We start from the raw sequence: 21,450 nt of genomic DNA on the forward strand, positions 1-21,450 counted from the left end.
CCCCTATGATCGATGCGATTCGCCATTAGGGTTTGTGTCTCTGATATTTCCCCTTGAAAATGAAAAGTAAACAAACGAAAAGCGTTCTCACGGGAAGTTGGTCCCGGGTTACGATCCACATTTGTGGAATGGAAGTCCTAGTGGACGGGAAGTTGATCCCGGGTTACGATCCACATTTGTGTTATTTAAATAGAAATGCAAACAAATGAAACCCCTTTTGTAATTTATTTTGAAATATTTTTATGCACATCTCCCCAATTTTATTTACCTTGTTTTAATATTCATATTTGCAATACTTCTATTCTTTTTATAAATATATTTTTTAATATATATATATTTATATTTTTTTTTACCAAATTGTCGGCAAAAATGCCGAAAAATATATAAAATTCGATTTCCCGATGATATTTTCCTCTCTTATTCAAAGCTAATTTTTTGTTGCATTACATATTACACAGTTAAATAGCCACTGTTTTTATACCCTTGCAGGGTATTATAATTTCAGTCAGAAGTTTGCAACGCAGTGAAGGAGGCACTTCCGACCATACAAAGTATATATATTCTTGATCAGGATCAATAGCCGAGTCGATCTAGCCATGTCCCTCTGTCCGTCTGACCGTTTCTACGCAAACTAGTCTCTCAGTTTTGAAGCTATCTGAATGAAACTTTGTAGTTAGCTTTCTATATACTCTCACTCGTATATATGTCGGAACGGGCCGGATCGGACTACTATATCATATAGCTGCCATAGGAATGATCGGAAAATTTTTACAAAAAAAATTATAACATTTTCAGTTTTTAACAGAATTTGATAAAATTTTAGATATAGTCGTTTCATATTATTCTACAATTTTTTGTAAAATTTTATGAAAATCGGACTACTAACGGAACGATCGAGAAATTAATACAATTAAAAAATATAACATTTTCAGTTTTCAACAGATTTTAATCAAATTTGAGGTATAGCCATTTTATATTTTGTTAAATTTAAATGTCAAATTTTGTGTCAAATTTTATGAAAATCGGACGACTTTATCATATAGGTGCAATACAAACGATCGTTAGATGTGGAGCAAAAAGGCAAATTTGTGACTGTAAAACTGCAAATATAATATGTATAGGTGAATGAAACGAAAGCAGGTATTACTTCATTGTTTTTTAACACAAATATAAAATTTATATTGTATGGATTCCTAGTCATAGAAGTTCTATCTGCAAGGGTATATAAACTTCGGCGAGCCGAAGTTAGCTTCCTTTCTTGTTATAATTTTATTTAGAAATAGAATTTAAAACCGATAACAACTGAGTATAGGGCATAATTCTCTTCATAAGTCACGCAACAAAAAATGAAATTTGTTTAATTGCCTTGCTAATTGGACATTTTTTCAACCTTATATATTTATAATCAATTTATTCGAAAGAATAAAGTAGAGGTTTTATTTACAAGTTTTTTTTTAGCAATCAACCTTATTTCTTGCTTTACAAGTTAATTATGTTATGGAACAATAACCCTAACTGCTTACGTCAGCTAGCCCGTTTTGATATTCCAGCTTTTCCTAATGTATTCTTCGGGCGCTTTTCAATTTTCCCAGTCATTAGGCAATTTAAAATTTTAATCCGCAACGTCAAGTTCGGGTTGCCTTCAATTTTGAAAAATGCTCGACTAATCCTGGCAAAATGCCCCGAAGAAGGAACCGGAACTCGGGAACCCGCCACGCGCACACACGTTCCGTGCAATATTTGTTTTTAAAATTAATTATGCCTAATTATATTTGGGCTGAAAACATATTCTCTTTTATTTTTGGTTGGGACCCTGTTCCGTTCTGTGCTTTATTTATTTTACTTGGGTTGGAGCTGGTTGGCTTTGTACGCAAAGTATAACAAAAGAAATTACCTCATCATCGTAATTATCCTGCTCAGGCATGACTCGATGTTTGTTGGCTTAAAGCGATGGATTTTGGCGGAAGTCCGATGGGATGGTTGCTGCTTTTGGTGGTTGTGACAAATTAAAGGAGCCGCCGGCTGCTATCTCCGTCTCTGAGGTTTTTGTATTGCTAATCGAATCTATCAATTTCCACGGCGATAATTTGCCCGCTCTGCTAATTTGTCGAGTTCTCGAAATCAGCTCGCTGACGAGGACTCTGGCGTCTTCTGGTGGGGCTCGAGATAACTGAAGTTGCTTCCTTGGGCCATGCTTTCGATGCGAAATATTTTACAGCTCGTCCTTGACTTGTGCCAGATGTTCCAGTGTCCTTGTGCCCATCTGCCAGCCGTTGCCGGTGCCGTTGTTGTTGTTGTTATTGTTGTTGCTAATTATGAATGGCGTTTGACTTAGGAACTTGTCGCTGTCGGTTCGGTCCTTGCAATGCGCTTTTCAGTTAGTTTTTGCCTCTCGCTTCGCATCTGCCATTACTAATGAGCATACATTTTCAATTTTTGCCGGCTGCAGCTTGGGTGTTTTTTTCTGCTCAGTTTTTCCTTTGTTTTCCCCCTCTTGATGGTGTGTAGTTTTTGGCGAGTCCTTCGCTCTGACGCTAATGATGCTGCATACTTTTAGGCCAAGCGCTAAATTGGAATGGAGTGGTGTTGGTGTGGAAAACATGGGAAGAGAGAGAGAGAACACACACAATATTTTAAAATGCAGTTTTTTGTTTAAACATTTTCTCTCCTCATTCTTCTTGTTCATCGCCAGTTAGTTGCTGTGCATCATCTTTGTGTGTGAGCTGTTGTTAGTGCCAATTTCGTGTGTTGTGCTTTTAGCCTTGTTAGTGCTCAAGAGTGTGTGTGTGTGTGTGTGTGTGTGTGTGTGTGCTGGTGCTGGTGTGGGTGCTTATGCAACAAAGACACATGTTTGCTACTGCAGCCTCCTTTTGTCTCCATGCTTTGTATGTTGGGATTCGCTGGCATTTGAATGTGGGTTAAGTAGTCTAGTGTTTAAATATTTGCATAAACAAAGGTCACTGCCCAAAAGCAGGCAATGTAGCTTTCTAATTACATGTACTGGAAACATGGCAGCGCCTTTGTACAATCGCTCTTGTGTGTGTGTGGTTGTGTGCGACATGCAGGTGAGTCCTAAAAAACTAATCTGTTTATTATGCAGAATGTTGAATGCGACAGAGAGAGAAAGCGAGAGCGAGAGAGAGAGGGAAGGTGCACGGACTTAACACTTTAAACATAGCTGTGTTTGTAATATGCAAATTTAGGTCTGAGGGGTTGGGCGGATGCGCGGTATGGCGGCTGAGTAGAGAGTGTTAATAGCATTATATTTTCAATTTAAGTTATGGAAAGTTTTTCTTCGTCCCGCTCGCCCTTTTTTCTTGGTGCGACTTCTAAGCAGCTTATTATGCAAAATGCATGCACAGTAAACGATGGCTAAGGGGCATATGGATAAAAATTCACAGACGGTTGGATAGTTGGATAAAGGCACGGTTCATTGATTCATGGCGGTAATAATTTAATTGAGTAAAAAAATGGGAGTAGAGAAGACTTATGCTAACTAGTTAAGAGGGTTTAAAAGGGGTAGAAAATGTGTGAATAAATTCAAATTTTTTGAAATTATTAGCATGTCCAAGAGTTAGAGATTATAATATCTGTTGTAAATATTGTAAAATTTGTATCATTTAAGGACAGGAGATTAAATAGGGATATATATAGAAAGAAAAATATCGTTAAATCTGATAGATCAAATTTTAAAAGATGGAAAAAATATCTATATTATCCATAAAATATGAAAAAAAAGCCTAGACAACTTTGTATCAGGAAATAGGTTCGATATATCAAACAGAAAATCGTTTTGGCTCACCTTACCATTAAAATACAACACTAATTTATATAAAGAAGCTCTCATTATATATGAATACCTTATCGATCAAATAAAAGTGTTAAAAGTCAAACTAAAATTACATTTAATAAACATTTTCTTTCTGAGTTTCCTAACCAGCTCCCTTAACTATGACTCAACAAGTTGTAGATTGCCAAGGGGATCAAGCTCATGTTATCCTCATAAACCAAAGTCTAACAAAGCTATTTTCTATATATATATATACCATAATTACCCTAAATGTCAGCTTTATAGCCCCATGCCCTAAGGAAGACAAATGACACCCAAAAATAAGACCACAAAACACTTTCCACAGCCATGCACTTGCTGCTTCCTTTTGCACAATACTGGAACTCTGAGAAGCTTTGGCTTAAATAGCCAATGACACACAAATAATCTACAATAGCCTCGAGAGACAGAGAGAGAGAGGGTGGAGTGTTTATCATTCGCCTGAGTCATCTTTAGGGAGCATTCACTGTGCACTCAGCCTTTGGGAGCGCATTACAATGCATAAACTTTCGGCCATTGTGGAGCATTTTGCTTGGCTTTCACCTAAAGCAACGGACGCAACTATAAATTAAAAAGTATATGCTCTAGGAAACAGGATCCTCGCCCTAAACGTCACTTCTGGGAACAATGGGGAAATGTTTGATATAGAAACCGGACCAGCAAGCAGCATCCAACATAAATTTCATTAATTCTTACGTAGCCAAATTGTTTGGAGAAGTTTTTTCTCCTGTTTCTGTTTTGTTTTTGTTCTCGTCGGTGGTATTTTATTCTGTTTTGCGGCATGCTTGCGCAGCCAAGCGCAGATTTTATTGTTTTCATAAAAATGATTTTCATTTTTTCCACCGAACAATGTAGCATTGAAAAATTCCTTATAGCAAAAAATAAAGCAAAACGCATTGCATATTTGCGGTGGGACAGGGGGAGTTGACTAACGAGTATCATCTGACGACCATGTGCTATGTACGTCCATTAAGTCATGGCAAAAAACCTTTTGGAAACATGGAAAAAGAGTGGCTTATAAATAATTGGCCAGTTCCTGCTTTTACTTTTCTGAAAATAGTTCGAATTCCGCTTTAATTTCGCCACAAACTTAAGTCCTAGCATACGTTATTATTGGTTGAATTTTATAGAATTTCTATGGTTTTGTTATATAAAACTTTTCTGATACTGTTTCTGCATTTCAAATATTTCATGGTTATCCTGGTTTAAATTTAAGCTTTATAAATAACTTCCATAGGTATGTGCATTGGTGGAAATAAGAGAAATTAGTTTAAAAATCCATTTCCATTTAGCTTTAGCTTTAGATTCCATTTTGGTAGAAATAATATAAAAACTCAAATAAATTCTGCGGTTTCAAGGATTATACGTTAGGCGCACTTTTTTGTATTATATTTTAAGTTTTTTGTTTATTTATTTTTTTTTGTATACCATATTTGGCAAACATAACTTGTGCATTTAAAATTAAATTTATTATGCAACCTTCAACGGTAGGACGAGTTTTGTGTGTGTGGAAAATTCACTTCCTCATATTTTATATTTTCCCTTTTTGTTTTGGAGAGCACAAAAAAGTTTCTTTTTTTCTTTTTGTTTTTGCTTTCTCTGCAAGTTGGTTTCATGTATTTTGTTATCAACATGTTGACATTCATTCGTGTGTGGGGCGGGGGGCAAGGGAATATTTTCCACCACCCAACATTTTATTGTCTCTATCTTGCTCGCAGCCCCACTTCCGGCCTGATGCAGCCGTGCGTAAGTCACTTCCGGTTGAAGGCCGAGTGCCCGTTCCATAAAGTGCTACGCACACACACAACGGATGCATAGAAGTGGCCGTATGCGTATATATATCATTTTCATGAGTTTTCCACATCGTTCCCGTGGCATTTGTGCAAAATTTTTAAATTTATTGCTTCAATGAAGCGCCACACAGCCAAATCTTCAATCGTAAAATATGAATTGTTGATAATATTAAAGGAAAACTCGTCTAATAACATTCAGTTCACTATTTGGAAAGGTCGGATGCCGTGAGGGAAAATCAATTGCAGCTGCAGCTGGAAACGTGTTGCAGCGGAGCAATTTGAGAGGACACTTTTGCGGCTTTTGATGGGGCTGCTACGTGCCACTTATGGTTTGGACCACGGCCCATGTTGCACGTAAGCCGTAAACGTTTTTAGTGGATTTGCGGCATAGCTGTCTGGCTCGCCACCGGCCGGGTTACGACAGCCATAATGTTTCATTAGTGGTTGCTTTACTGCTCCTTGACAGGGAAAAGCATGTTTTGTGGGATGGGAAAGTTCCAATGGAGACTAATCAGGTGGCCTCTGGAAAACTGGGTTAAAGTTTTATGGCATTAAGTGCATTAAATATATTTATATTAAATTGGTAAAGCTAGCTTCGTTTAATAAATATTTTAGCAGGAACATTTTTAAAAGTTTTCCAAGGTGTATGCGATTCAAAACAGCCTAGAAACTTTTTCCAGAACAGAACAGCTGTTATCTAATAATAAAACAAAAGTTTTTGGAAATTGTCAAGTGGGAAATTGGTTTCATCCAACTTTGCACTATAAATCTGTGTAATTAGTTCCTTAACAACAGTTCAACAACGATGTGTAGCAATCTTTTTCGTAGCAGGAAATGTATCTGCCTTCTTAAAGCAGCAAATGCATTGCGAAATTATCGAAAGGGGAATTAGTTTCTCAGGACTTTATTCCGTAATTTATCGTAATGGGTGAGCTTTCACTCCACATATTACCAAGGGCGCTCGCCTGTTTTCACCATCACTTTAACAACAAAATATTGCGTAGCATAAAATTAGGCTGCCATCGTTAATGGGAGGCAAACAACAGGGGCAACTCTTGCCTCCATGCGACACAAATGGCAAGGCCATCTCCATCTCGTCGCCCCCTTTTGCAGACGATGGCGACGAGGCTTGCACATTAGTTTTAATGCATGTTTCATGCGCCATTAGGCTTAATTAGTGGCATTCGCAACCCCTCCTTCCCTCCCCCGAAGCCGGGCTTTACTTAAATGAGTTTCAATGTAACGCTGGAGGTCAAGGGTTGCGGTGGGGACTTCGACCAGACTGGCATGCAATTTTATTATTGTCGCACGTTGCAGGATATGCAGTAAGCCCGATATGCGCCACTCCTGTATCAGCATTAAGCCCGGCGGTCAGAGCTCGGCGGCTTTCCATCAGAGTCCTGCGATGCCCGCACACACGCGCTAGCAAGAAAAATTAAGATTTAATTAAGAAAAATAGTAAATGCCTTTGGCCAGAGGCGACCATGCCAGACCGGGCTTAAAGCAGAGCCAAATAAATTGTCTCTTATGGCAGATGGAGATGGGCTGTGGGGGGGGGGAGGCTGGGAACTTAAATTGAGGCTGACAGCCTTGGCGGCAACGAGATTTCCAGCTCCTCCCTCCAGGCAGTCCACGTCGCACGTCGTGAGCAACAATGGCAAATGCCAAGTGCCAAATTTAGATTTCCGCCTATGTCTACCAGCACTTGATTTGCGTCCTGATTAAAGGACCTGTCTGTTTCTCAGTGATGCCATAGGAGACCGACATAAAATGAGAGCTACCTTAAAGGATATTATTATGGTAAAATTGTATGTTTATTGATTTGATGTAGAAAATTTAATGGTACGTTTTTCCGTCAAGAAGCTGATGAATTAAGTGATTTAGAGACTTGAAGTTATTTCTAAGGAGAAATATCACAACTATTGATTCAAATTTTAGGTAATTCTTAGATATTTGTTTCTACTTTCTCTTAAGTTTCCTTTAATGTCAAATATGACCGTTTTCACTCTTTAGTTTATGCCAAAAACATTGGTATTCAAACCGCTCTATTGATTTCAATAAATCACTTCAAAATATGAAATATCTTTTTTTTTGTTATAAAATATTATTCGATTTTGTTCTCTGTTTGTTTCTGAATTGGAAATCCAATCGAAAAATATTGTTTACCATTGCGTTTTCTACCTGCCTCTATAAATCACATTGAAATATGAGAAACATGTGTTTTATTGTTACTCGATAGTTTATCTGACTCCTTTAATAATACATTTTTAAAGAACTTTAATATACAATATATATTATTTAATAAGTTTTATTCCTGGTTTGATCAAAACTCTTTCCAGAAAATGCTCAAGTTGAAACTATAAACTCTCGACCGTAAAATCACTCTTTTACCAAAATAGCTTCATAACCAACCTGCCAAGAAATGGTTTGCTTTAAAAGCCACTTTCACATCTTTGCTGAAGCGATGGAATTATGTGTTATGTTCCAACTGATTTGGTAGGCATCTCTGTTGATTCCAGATACTTCCGTCGAATGGCGCCAACACTTTATGGCCAACAGACTTTGGGCCCAAGACGCGTTGGCTTACAGGCCATAAGCAGGCAGCGAAGCGGACAAAATGTTCGACATGTTTGCCCAGACAGAAATAGCAGTAATAGGAGCGGGGAATGGGGAATTGGAATAAATTTTGGCCAAGACAGACTGAAAGTGGCCCACAGAAACGAGACTAGTTAACTGCGACAGAAGTTGGCCGAATTGTAAAGCGAGGCATAAAAGCCAAATTAGAAGAGAAGTCGTTGGGCAATGTAAATAAACAAATAAAGACGACGACGACGACGCCTGGGACAAATGACAGCGAATAAGAGACAAGTCCATGTCCATGTCCATGTCAGTCGGCTTTCCGTGTTCGTTTTATGCCGATTTTTCTTCTCTGAGGCAATTTCAGTTCAAAATTTATGGGGCACATTTCCAAAGAACATTTTTCACCTTGTAAAAGTCAAGACCACGAAACAAAAAAAAAGAAAATTACATGAAAGCCTCCGAGAAGAGAAAAACAAATTTCCAGCGTGCACATTCAAAAAATTATCAAAACAAACACGACCGCCTTCAAAATGTAAAAATCGGCATGAAAATATTTAGCAATAATAAACAGGCCACGAAATACAGTGAGGAACTGGAGACAATGGTCTGGAAATCCCAAAATATATAGACAGGAAGGGACAAAGTCAAAGGCAAAAAGCCCATCAAGATCAATAAACAAAGTGCAATCGTTCGATTTCAGATAATGTAAGCATTTTACCAAAAAAAAAACCAATTTATGCGGGGAACGTGGCTTGTAAACGAATATTTAAGTGCCGATGACCCCTTAGGATAAACTTTGGAACAAAAGGTCAGTTTTTAGCTGAGGGTTTCCGGGAATGAACTTTGTCTGGAGCTTTGTTTAAATTTTTGCAGGAATTGCTATTCTTTTTAATGAGAGATTTACAGCTAGAATAAGACCTAAACGATTTGTTTAAAATTTGTATTTATTTTCAAAGTAATCTATAGGTTAAAATTACATATTATTGTGATGGAATCTGGTCAAGTTCGTGGTACTGGATTTCTAGGGAAATGTCTTTATACAAAGGGAAATAAATGTAAATAAACTAATTCAAATGAATATATTTTAAAATCAACTAGTAATTTCTCACCAAATTAATGACCCTAATTAATTGAATTGAATTTCTTGCATCTGTCGTTAAATCTATAAATATTCTGTATCTTTTCACCATCATTTAACTCCACTGATCCCAGGTAATAAATTAGAAATCCCATAACATTAGCCCTGCCTGCTGATGCCACAGACACACGCGAATGGTGAAAAAATTACTATAAATAACAGGAAAATGTTTTGCTTATTGTGGCACAAAGCTTTTAATGTACAACCTGGCGTATACACAATATTTTACATTAAGCCAACAAACAAAGCCCCACAATTGTGAGAGTGCAAATGGACTTGTGGCCGGGGGGAAATCCCCAGTCGCTCGACTGCCTAGGTGAGACAGGTGAGCCACGATGGAAGCGATTTTAGCTGAGGTCAGCCCAGAGATGGATTCCATCTCAGTCTGACAGAATGACAGGTATCGGAGGCATTGGATGAATGGAGGATAGCTTCAAAGGTGATTTGAGGTGATGGACAAAATCTTCAATGCTTTAATTCACATAAAATACGCGATTCTCTCTGTGATGATAGTGAAATAATAACAATAAAAGTCTCTCGATTAAATATTTGTTATTTACAAAGAAAACACAGGGGGGCGAGGCCCATTAATTGAAAAACATGGCATAATTGAAAAATACTTAAATGGAAAACAAAGAGAAATTTGCTACACGAATGCAATACCCTACAAGTTTTTAGTTGAATATTAAATTTAAATTTGAACAATATTTAAATTTTAATGAAGAGTACAAGAAATTCAATATATAATATGTAAACAATTACTGAGTAAAGTTGCTTTTATAGCTATCTTTCAAAGAGAACTCCAAAAAAGATACAATACTGAGCATAAGAATAAACAACGCTTATTAAAGCGGAAAATTGGGTTTTCAATTGCATCCACATCTAGCTGATAATATATTAACTTAAACACACGCTCATATATATATATTGATGTGTGTATATGGGAAATATAATTTTCATTCGAATTGAAAATACGCCATTAGTTGGCTGTTTTTAAATTCAATTTCAACTGGACGAAGACGCCTTTGCTGATTGATGTTTATGGAGCGTAATTTGTTCTGGCTGCTCGCGAGGATATATGTACGAGCACATATATATATCTGAAATCTGGACAAGGTGAGTCAAATAAATGGCCAGCGATTGAGTAATGATTGCCAATACTCGTAAATGTCGGAATTCAAGTGTTTTGAGAACAATATTGAAAATGTTGTATAAGAAAAGAGTGAAAAATTGAAAGGGTAAGTAATGATGAGTTTGTATTCTGTCGAAATTTTTAAACCAAACCTTCGACTGCACTTGCTATTCCAAAGTATAAACTATAAATAATTGTTATAACAATTTTAAGCTGCCAAAAAGCGACTTAATAAACTGGCCACAGAAACTCATTACGCTCAGCGATTCAATGGAATTGCATTGGCACAGAGGTGAAATCGACAACAACGTTTTGAAAGGCTCTTTAGTAAATGGAATGCGGCATGAAAACTTTCGCCAATATCCTTGCCACATGCAATGTGCCTGCAATGGGAACTGGTTTAATGTGGCACCGCAATTCGAACCACAATGCAAGCCTCCCCATAATTCTCAATGCCTCCCTCATACAATAATTGATAATGGGTTTTTTTTCTTTTTTCTCATTTTCATTTTCATTTTTCCTACTTCGTGTCTTATAAATTATTCACCGTTTTCATTTCGAGTTGGCTTAAAAATGACCGGAAAATCGCATTATAGACATTTTGCAATGGCAGGGAGGATACCAGTATGTCGGATGCCTTCCACTCGAACATGTCATTGGTGCATTAAGGTCACCCGGCCATGTCAGTGGCGTCCTGTCCTGTCTGGTGGTCCTGGCCAGCGGCAACAAAGCATAAAATATACATGTGCCATGGCACAGAACCGAAAAGTGTCACGAAAACTGTTAAAAAGCGCTTCACCAACTTTCCACAATCAACAAACATGACAAAAACTGTATGTTTCCATCCCTCTTGGAACCAGAAAACAAAAACAAGTGTCAAATACGAGTACACAATAAACAAAAACAAAAAAATGAAATGGCAAAAACTTGCTTCATAAGTTTCAGAATGGGAAGGGACCCTGAGAGGGCGGAGTGGGCAGAAATTGGAGGTCAGTTGGGTGACCGACCAGTTAGTAAGCACAAAATGTTGTCAGGCTAAAAGAATAAACAATCTTTGACACAAAAATGTAGTAAAAGCATATATGCACTTCGTTAAGTACTACTAATGTTTGGATTACATTTCATTGAGTATTTATTGTATTTTGGAACCTATTAGAGAAAGAGTGATATAATAGAAATTAGAGAACTTAATGCTGAATTGAGAAAGTTTAAACCTTGATGCCTAACATTGAGTTTAGTTTTGTTTTTAAATATTTACAGCATATTGGAAAATATTAAATAATTTATAATTTAATAATTATTATTTTATGGAGCTTGTGAAGATGTTGACTAAATGGTATACTTTACTAAACAAATCTTCTCTATTTTCTTATATTGATATTTATATTTCCGGTTTACAATCATTTCAATAAGAGAAAGTCTGAATAAAAACCCTTTATAAGCCATACCAAATCACTCTACCAATTCCTTGATTGATAAATCTCATACACTATAATACAAAACTAAAGTGTAGTGTGATAAGGCAACTATAATACCCGTTTAAAGAGTATAACTACAGATGAGATTCCTGCTGGTATGAAATTTTTACTGCATGGACATGAGTCAGTGGCAGAATGCATAGCATACGTTGAGGCGCAAATGACAATGAAAAGGGCTTTGTGCTCAAGCCCCTCTCTCCTTGTGTGTGTGTGTGTGTGGGAGTGAGGGTGTGAAAGACATGGTGTGTGTGTGTGTAATGCGAGTCTTGCGTGAGCTAAACGCAAATAATGAAAGTGCAAGGGAGGCAGGGATGGGCATCATGAGATGGAGGGGAAGGCAGTCAACAAGCGAGCGCAAAGTGAAAGTGGAAAGTGCACTCAACACCGAGTGCATCACTGTGTGTGTGTGGATGTGTGTGTGTGGATGTGTGTGTGTGACTGCTGTCTGTGTATGCGTGTGCACTACTTATGCTGCATACTTTAGGAGAGCTCGCGCTCAAGATAAATAGCTGCGGATGGCAGGAAAAACAAATCTGGGCGCCCTTTTTTTCCTACCAGGTAAAACTTTCAAAATTCTGCTGGCTTTTTAGTCATAATTATGTTAATTAAGCCAAAAGAAATAAAATATGTTTGCCATATGCCAGGCAACCGAACAATTTTCACCGCCTAAATGAAGCGCAGACATTTACATTTGAATTTAAATAGCCTTTCCTTTGACTGAGTACTCGTACTCCCCCTCCTTTGAATGTCCTGGCACACGTGGGTTCTGGTTGCTTCACGTACTTGGTTAACGTTTTTATTTGCATATCATTTAGTGCCCCGTAACGGCTAAGGAATGTTGCCGGGATGAAGGAAAATAAAGAAAAAGGCGGCCTAAGACAAACTACCTGCCTGCAGGCAAAGAAAATTCTTTCTCTCAATACTAAAAATTTAGAATATCGATCTCATTGTGTCGTCCTTGAACAAAGGACCACCGCATACTTAAAATCTATAAAAGCCTGGGGTCATATAACAAAATCAATATCAAGTGACAGACATACATTGTGACGTTCCCAAAATGGAACTTGGCTAAAAGTTTTGAAGAAAACAACAGAAAAGGCCACATTTTTTGTGCTCTGTACTTTCGGCGGGCGAAAAGCAACTCAGTCAGCAATTTGCTTTAATATTAAATGGGTAACGAACCGTAAGAAATATGAACGTGTTATTTAGTTTGATGCGAACGCATTTCGGCCAGAATGTAATGCCAGAAATCATTGGGGAGTCCTGCTGCTTGCTGCTGGCAGGTGGCAGGTGGCAGGTGGCAGGTGGCAGGTGAGAGAAAGGGGTGGCAAGAGGGGGGTGCCAGCAAGGTTGAATGGACATGGCATTGAGCGGCTAAGTGGATGGGTGATGTGGGTGGGTAATGCGAACGGGGTGGCTTCAAATCTTCTCCAGAGAATAAGTTTCTCAAACTTTGATTAGGTTTTCACTTGGCCGTAGCAAAAACTTTTCAAAATCATTTGCCTAGGATAAATATATATGTTTTTGTCAGTGCGAAAGAGACTTATGATTTTGCCAAATTAATTGCTCAAACTCAAAAGTTTTGCACAAGTTAATTTTCTTTGCAGACTGCCAAAGATATTTCATTTATCATTGCCTCGTTTTGCACAAGAGAAACTTATGTTTTTATTAGCTATTTTTATAATAATACCTTAGACTTTCTGTATAAGACAAGAAGCAAGTCATCCATCAATTAGCTCGTGTCTTGAACTACTTACATCCTTTTTACTTTCTTGCTTTGCTCTCGAAACTTTTGAGGCCAACCTTGTGCCAGCTTCCTGGCTCAAGCGAAAATTGTTGCTTCTTCTAAGGACCTCTCAGAGTATATATGTATGTATATCTTTGTCTGTATATTTCCGTGCCTGTCTGAGTGAGCACACCTACTACATATATGTATCTGTATCTGTCGGTGTGCAAGGTGAAGCGCTCTGGCAGCAAAGACATTCAAATTTAAATACAAATGTTGCACGTGCCTCGTAGGTGCTTCTGTTGCCAGTGTCCCGGCAATGGGCCATATCGGCACGTGTGTCTTGGCCCTGTTAGAAGCGCCTCTTGTGAGTGCGCCCATTTCGGTGATTGCGATGCTAAGGTTTAATAAAGCAACACCAAGACGACACCGTCGAGGGGGGACAATTACGTGGAATTGCGTGGAACGCGGAGGAAATGGCTGCCATTCCAAGGCATCGAGCTTCTCCTCTCGTATAATAAAGCAACTTGCCGCCGTAATTGGCAGCCGCAGCCAGGAATAAAAAATCCGGCACACGCTGAAAAATAAAACTTGAAATTGAAATGAAATGAAGTGTGAAGCTCTGGGATCCGCTCACAGAAAAAGGTCGAAAATCCTGGCACACACCAGCGGGTGCGAGGACGACTGTACATAATTGTTTTCGGTGCGTTTGTTTAGCTTAATTAAAATACCCGCTGCAAAACACTGAAGGCCACAAAAAAGGAAATGGGAAATATACATATAGAATATTATTATATTTTTTATGTGCCAGGGAAATTTCTTGTTTTATATATGTATTGTGTCTCTAATTTTGGCCTGATAAGTCTGACTGTGTCAATAAACTTGCTGAGCCTTTAGAAACTTGAGCAAGTTACAGGTTCATGCATATTAAATATTAAATTTGACCAAATTCTAACCGCAAATTGTTAGTTTGATAGCTCTTAAAGCCTTGTATTTATGCCATAGAAAATTCCTAATGCTTGAGCTTGTAATCTCACTTAAATGGGAAAATGTTCCAGGAATTTGGGCCAACACTTTGCAAGGTATTTGCAAAATAAAGCAGAACTAAATGCCAATCAAGTTACAAGTTTCAACTCACTTAATTTTTTGGTAATTCTAAACTTTATTATTATAACTTCTGACACATTTCTTAGATGTCAAAGCTTGACTTTAAATTTACCTGAAAAGTTTTACTGTCTGAATAATTAATAGCCAAGTCAGTTACTAATTTCAACATGTGATAGAAGCTTAAACGAACAGCCTTCGGATCTTTTGAATCCATTTGAATAGAATGCTTATGTCCACCTTTAAGTGGTGGAGATTTCGCGTAATATCCCGACACTATCACGACTCCAGGGCATCTCTGGTCCCGCCACCTGCTGCTCCACGCTTCTGTCTTCCGTCCGATGTCCTGCTGTTGATGTTGATATTGTTGGTACTGTTTTCCCCGGGTTTTCATACGGCAAAAAGCAATTTGGCCTGCCAGCGAACGGCTTTGGTGGTCCGCCTTTGGTCCTTCGCGCTGACAGCCTTTTGTGCTGTCCTCCTCCTTGGGCTCTCCTGTCTCCTGTCTCCTGTCTCTGTGTCATCGTCCTTTTTTCCGCAAACAAGCCATTTTATACAGTTTCTGTTTCGCTGTCGCTGCGTTGGTGTTGACACCCCGCTGGCTTTAGCACTTCAATTTTATAACGACAGCGGCGAAAGTATTCGAGACACTGGTCCAGATCCCATCACCTGCCTAATGGTCTGTGCTGGCTGTTATAACCGGACATTGGTGACCATAACTTTAATGGAAATCACATACACATTCACGGAGAAAAGTGTGTGGCTTTTTTCCACTCACTTACTCATTCACTGGCACATAATCTAGGCTATTAAAATTCACTGCTGGAGATGACAGTGCGTATACGTAATGCGGCAAGATTGCCCCCAAATTGGGTATTCAAAAGGACCCAGGGCTTTTCCCCGAGACCAGCCGGTAATTGCCAAGCTTTACGCTGAAAATATACATATATATAAAATCACATAAAAGCATCGTTTTTATAGGTACAACCGAAATTTGAAGGAATTTCAGCGAGAAGGAATTTAAAATCCGCCAAAAGCAAGTTAATCCCTTCGTTTATTATGGAATTCCATCTCGAGATGAAACGAGCCAGGCGAAGCCGCAGAAACCGCATTCCCCGTCGTCCATCCATCATCCGCAGCCATCAACTACACTCGCATCCTGTGCTAATGATTGTGTGTGTATGCCAGGCAGTCTTCAGTCCTCGTCCTTAATCAAAACCCCAAAAAAAAACACCGATTCCGAAAAACATAATATTTTTGAAGGGCGACCTTGGCGGAAAACTTGTTCCTACCAAAGCATAGTTTCCTCCCACGCACACTTTAATTAAAAGGACGAACAAACACGAAACTCAAGCCAGGGAAACTGTCGGTCTTATGGCCATCAATCAAAATGACAAAACAAAAATGTTTGTTTCTCCCGGTTGGAGGGCGGGAGACCTCTACAGATAATAATGTGCATTGACAGGGTCTTGTTAAGTATGCAAAGGCCCTAGCATTGTGTCCTTTGGATTTAGATTCACGGATTCCCGGATTCGTATTTGGATGCGAATAAGGATTCCCAAATTCTCGAATTCGACTGTTTGCAGCTGTCGAAAATGAAGAGACCATAAAATGTTGTAGCCAAGCGGGGACATGGCGAATGAAATTTATTGCCTTGTTGTGATAAACGTGACGCGCTGTGCCAAAGGGCCACGCCCTCCAGCTGGATGAGCAGGACATTTTACAAGTGCCTCTTACATTTGATTTGTGTGCCAGTGTGTGTGTGTCCCTGTGTGTGTGTGTGCCTGGCCAAAAGTAGGATTCACCGCCTTTGCTGACAACAGGTTAATGCGAGCCAAGGCGGCTAACCGGGGAAGGGGAGTGGCATTTTGAATAATGAGGGCCAGATTGATGATCTCTAATGGCTGAACTTTGGGTGCAAGTTGGCCAAATGAAGTTGTTGGCTAAATGGTGGAAACCAAGACAAATTTCCATTTGAATATTAGCTTACGTAGATATTGCGGCAAACGATTACTTTGTATTTTTATTTTATTTTTTCTAAATAGTGATATTTAGTAGTTTCAGCATTTAAGAAATTAAAGGAATTTCAAAATTTTTGTTTAATATTAAAGTACATTAAGATAAAAAGGGTGAGGTTTCTTAGCTCTTCATTAGGAATTCAAGACAGATAATCAACAAAAATATAATGATGACAATGACTTCATTTAAATAAACTGATTTAATACCCTTTCTAGTTATTTTAAATTTAGTCAGAAGCTTCTCAAAAAGTGAAGAAGGGGTCATTTCCGACCCTATAAATCATATATATTCTTATTTAACAGCCGAATATATCTAGCCATCTTTGACAAGAACAAAAATTGTATGATTTTTTTCAATATTTTATAAGGTGTTACATCGTTGAAATTTTCAAAATTTGGCAAACATTTTAGTATTTAAATTGAGTATGCAAATTTGTTAACCTATTCAAAACTAACACAGGAAAACATTCAAAATTAAAATGAATTATTTTTTGGTTTAGTTATGAGTTTTTCAAAATTCAATTTGTCGAAAAAATATGTAATTTAAAAATATTGACAAATATCTATTCATTCATTAGCAAAATCATCAAATTAATAATATATTTTAACAATTTTAAGATCTATTGAATGGACGATCTTGACCTTAGCATTTTAATGCAGTTAAATATGACAAATAATCATCTAAATATTGGTTACTATACTAACTGCAGTCTTTTTATAAACTTTAAATATATACTTTCAAAATACCCACAAAGTTCAGTATCAATTAAATCAAAGTTCTATATATAGAAACATTTATCTATTGAACTTGAACTCAACTTGATCAAATTGGCATGTCGGGAAATGTGAAAATAAATGCTGAATAAATTTCATTCAATTTTCATTTAATTTTTTTTCGCAAGAGGAAACGGTAACCGGGTTTGGTGTTGGCCAACTTCAAATGAATTCTATGGGGAGCCAATGCCAAAGCCAAAGTTCAAATGCAAGTAAAAGCCCTAACCGGATAACTGATAACCTAGAAAAGCTGCCGTGGCAGAGGGAAAACTTTCCCGTTCAAGGTTCAATCAACTTCGGAACTGCGAAAAACATACATATTTGCCAAAAAAAAATCGTGTCCAACGTGGCGTATGCTCGACATTGGCCCTCAACGTGTTTTCCTTTTGCCCCGCAAATCGCTTTAGTAGCTTGTTTTGACATTTTTCCATCCCGCTTCTATTTCTGTTTTTTTTTTTTTCTGGTGTTCTTTGTTTTCCCCAGTTTTTCCGCTGGCTCTTCATACCTTTGCGCCTTGCTGCAGCTGTTGCCCAAATTAAGCCTAAGAGGTACAAAAATTCGGCGAAAAAAAGAAGGGAAATTCCACAAAGGTTCCATCAACTGCACTTGCATTCTTTCCACTCTTTTTTTTCATTTCCTGTTTCCGCCTGCTGCTGGTTACCTCTTTTTTTGTGTAAAATTCTTTTCTGTTTTATTTTTTGGTTTTTTTTTTGGGACTGAAGCCAAAAAAAGCCAGTTGGTTTAGTTTTGAAGGCTCAGATAAGGATTCTGTGAAATTAATGCGCGACTTTCTGCCTGATCTTGGCAGCCAACTTGGCCGGCAGATAAGGTTAAGGTTTTTTGTCGTGTCTTAAAATTTAACCTCACGAATTTGGGCCAGTAAACGCATAAAAAGGAAACAAAACACATTGGCATTGGGACGTGTATATGTCACGTGAATGGTTCCTGGGCCTCATCCTTCGTGCGGCAATAATCGTAAAATAAAATTTTCGTGCAGAAGGTGACCAAGAAGACGGGAATACCCTCTAAAATTGATTGAGCATATTGGTTTAAACACATACCCAACCCAGAGACCCACGTTTTATGTTTGCCAACTGAGCAGCTCGTGACTAGGCCAAAAGGCCAACGAAAACATCCTGCGGCCAACAGGGTATCCGCCATTGACGAATGGCCAGAGTTCAAAGAGCCTCCCAAATTCAATGGAAAATGAAAATAAATATAGAATTAGCAGGGCGAGAGAGAGGGGAGAGTCGGCATGCAAACGCGTTAAAATGTGAAATTCAATTTTGTAGAGAGGAAAACCAGGCAAAGGGCACAAAAAAGGCATGCCGCAGAAATTCGGTCGGTGAAAAATGTGTGTGTCTGTGGAGTGTGTTTTCCCGGGACGGTTTCCTTTTAAAGTGTTTAATTTTAAAGGCGGGAAGTTAAAGAGAGTTATAGGGAGGGGAAGAAAAGAAGCTCCTTTTGGGGAGACTCACCACAATGCGCCTGACACGTGTCATTTTGCGGTAATCGCCCAGCTTGAGGCTTGGCAGGCGTACAATTTCCCGGGATTTTGGCTAAAGTGCGAAGTGGCAGGACGAGAAAAACCCGGCAGCAGGCGCAGAAAAGTTTTTTCCTTTCCGATTTCCTTTTTTTTCGCCACTGATTGCCGCCTGTCAGCTGCAGTCTCGTGGCACACAATTAGCGACGGCAAATGCAAAACTTCACGGCCACAGGACACCGTCGAGTTGTTCCTCGCCAAAAATATATAAACAACACAACACTTTAATGCACAATCCACTGTTCTCACTTTTCGATAGAGTTTCACTGCTGATTTGTGTATTTATGTATTTGCAAAAATCTTTAATTCTTGAATCTTTGTTTGCTCGACTTTCACGCCTTCGTTCGTACTTTTTCACAGCGTTTTGGGCCCCGATTCTTTCCAGGTATCGACCGCTGCGCCAAACGTCTCAGATGAAACTGAACGCTGCCTCAGATTCGCAGCCAGATGAAATATCCCCTGGAAAATCGGAAGAGCGCAACTGCCGCTCGCCTTCCACCTCTCTCTCTCACACTCTCTCTCTTCCGCCTGACTCTTGCTCTCCAGCGTTGTTGGTCTCTCGTGCTCTCGGCACACAAACACACATGGCGGATACGTAACGTCATGACAAAAACCAGCTGAGCGCACAGTGGGACTAGATTGAAGAAAGTAAATGTTGTTCTGAAGGTGTTTAAGCAAAATAAATAAATATATATACGATGTATAATTTATATTTATTAATTTAAATTGCTTTCACTGAAACAATATTATTGCAAATGCAATTGATTTTCCTTCTTTAATTTGTACCGATGGAATTTGATTTAATGAGTGTTTACTAATTCAAAAGATGAATAATATGAAACATTCATTAAAAGTACAATAATAAAATAAAATAATTAAAAAGAATCAAATATAGTAATATTTGATTCGTAAAATTTCATAAAATTGTAGTGTAATATAAATAACATAGCTATATCTCAAATTTGATCAAATTCTGTTGACAACTGAAAAAGTTATTTTTAATTGTATTATTTTCTCTTATAAATAATAATAAAAGAAGGATCAAATATTACGATATTTGATCCTTTTCTTTTATTATTTTTGTAGTTTAAATGACTGTTTCATATTATTCATCTTTTACTTAATGATGTACGCATCACTCTTGCATATTTTATTTTATCGAAAGTCTCTGGAAATTTTTAAGAACGATTGAAAGATTGCTTTTATTTATTTTATTGATATTTTTATTTAAATTTTTGTAAGTAGTTGCTCATCCGTATGCTTCAATGCATACTCAGTCCTAACGGCCTTAATTTTCTTCCTTAAAAATATTTACTCCTATTTCAACACACCCTGACCCACTGTCAATCCCTTAACCGTATATTCCGGGATTTTTGCAGTGTATGAGAGATGGCAAAAGAGAGAGTTTTTTTTTATATTTGCGGCCACTGAGAGCGTTTCCTGTAGGATTGATAAAACTTTTATTTTCCCAAACAAATTGCAGAGCCAAAAAAATATTCAGAATCGGAGGCACGCGGGAAAGTCGAGAGCAACAGCAGAAGCAGGATTCCGGGAAAATACTCTACCGGAGTACAAGTTTTTATTTGCAGGAGAGGTGAGAGGAAGCTAAGTGGGAGTGTGTCCAAGGGAGTGTATGTTGCGTGTGTTTGTTTTGTTATATTTTCTGTGTATTTCATTGTTTTTTTTTGTGTGTGTGTGTTCCTTCCCCGCTGCGAGAGAAGCGGGCTAAAGTCGAGAAATTCAAAAATCAGGCACTCCAAACTTGTTGATGAAAAACCAGTGCATGTGCGGGAAAAACTCCCAGACTAGTTTCCATTTTTGGGGGGGTGGCTTCACTCGCAAGGTGGCACATATATATGTATATATGTATTTTCAGGAGCCAAGGAGCAACATGTTGATTTTACACGTGCTTTCCTCTAGCTTACACACACAGGTGCAAGTGTTTAACCCAGGCAAACGTGAGATAGCGTCCGTCTGCCAACTCCTCGTGTGTGTAATTTAAAAATGCAATTCATTAAGCTCGCGCTAATTGCAATTTAATTGCATAACGAGCATAAAGGCAGAGATCGCAATCAGAAAATGATTTTCCCTTCATTTAGTGCTTTATTTTGTAACCGGAAATTGCGCTGGAGCACAGATATCATCAACTTTTTGGGGCTTAATTTAAAGAGGAAAACTGGGAGGTATCCCTAAATTCAGTCAAGATTTTTGGTTGGAAATAGAAACCTCTTTCTGGAAGTGTAAAAGTTTAAGACAACCTGACAAGATTTCTAAAACGGGTTCTAGGCTCAAAAACACCTTGGTAAAAAATAAGTAAAATGTTTAAAACTCAAAG

At 38.1% G+C, this 21,450-nt stretch overlaps 1 protein-coding gene across 3 annotated transcripts in view; it reads right to left on the reverse strand.

Moving 5' to 3' along the window:
* The window catches only part of Dpp10 (Dipeptidyl peptidase 10), a 46,360-nt gene extending 26,806 nt beyond the window's left edge, over positions 1-19,554 (reverse strand). For all 3 annotated transcript variants that reach the window (XR_015272673.1, XM_086837273.1, XM_086837272.1), the window contains exons 1-2: positions 19,051-19,554; positions 1,895-2,565 (exon numbers count right to left, since the gene is read on the reverse strand). Coding sequence is in view for 2 of the 3 variants with exons in the window: in XM_086837273.1 (XP_086693399.1) it covers positions 1,895-1,924 (30 nt within the window). In the remaining variant the exon portion in view is untranslated. The remainder of the gene's footprint in view (positions 1-1,894; positions 2,566-19,050) is intronic.
* Between the last annotated feature and the right edge of the window lie 1,896 nt (positions 19,555-21,450).

This window comes from Drosophila serrata, unplaced genomic scaffold (genome assembly GCF_035046125.1).
Source record: "Drosophila serrata isolate PLE 108 unplaced genomic scaffold, ASM3504612v1 contig_302, whole genome shotgun sequence".
Lineage (NCBI taxonomy): Eukaryota > Metazoa > Arthropoda > Insecta > Diptera > Drosophilidae > Drosophila > Drosophila serrata.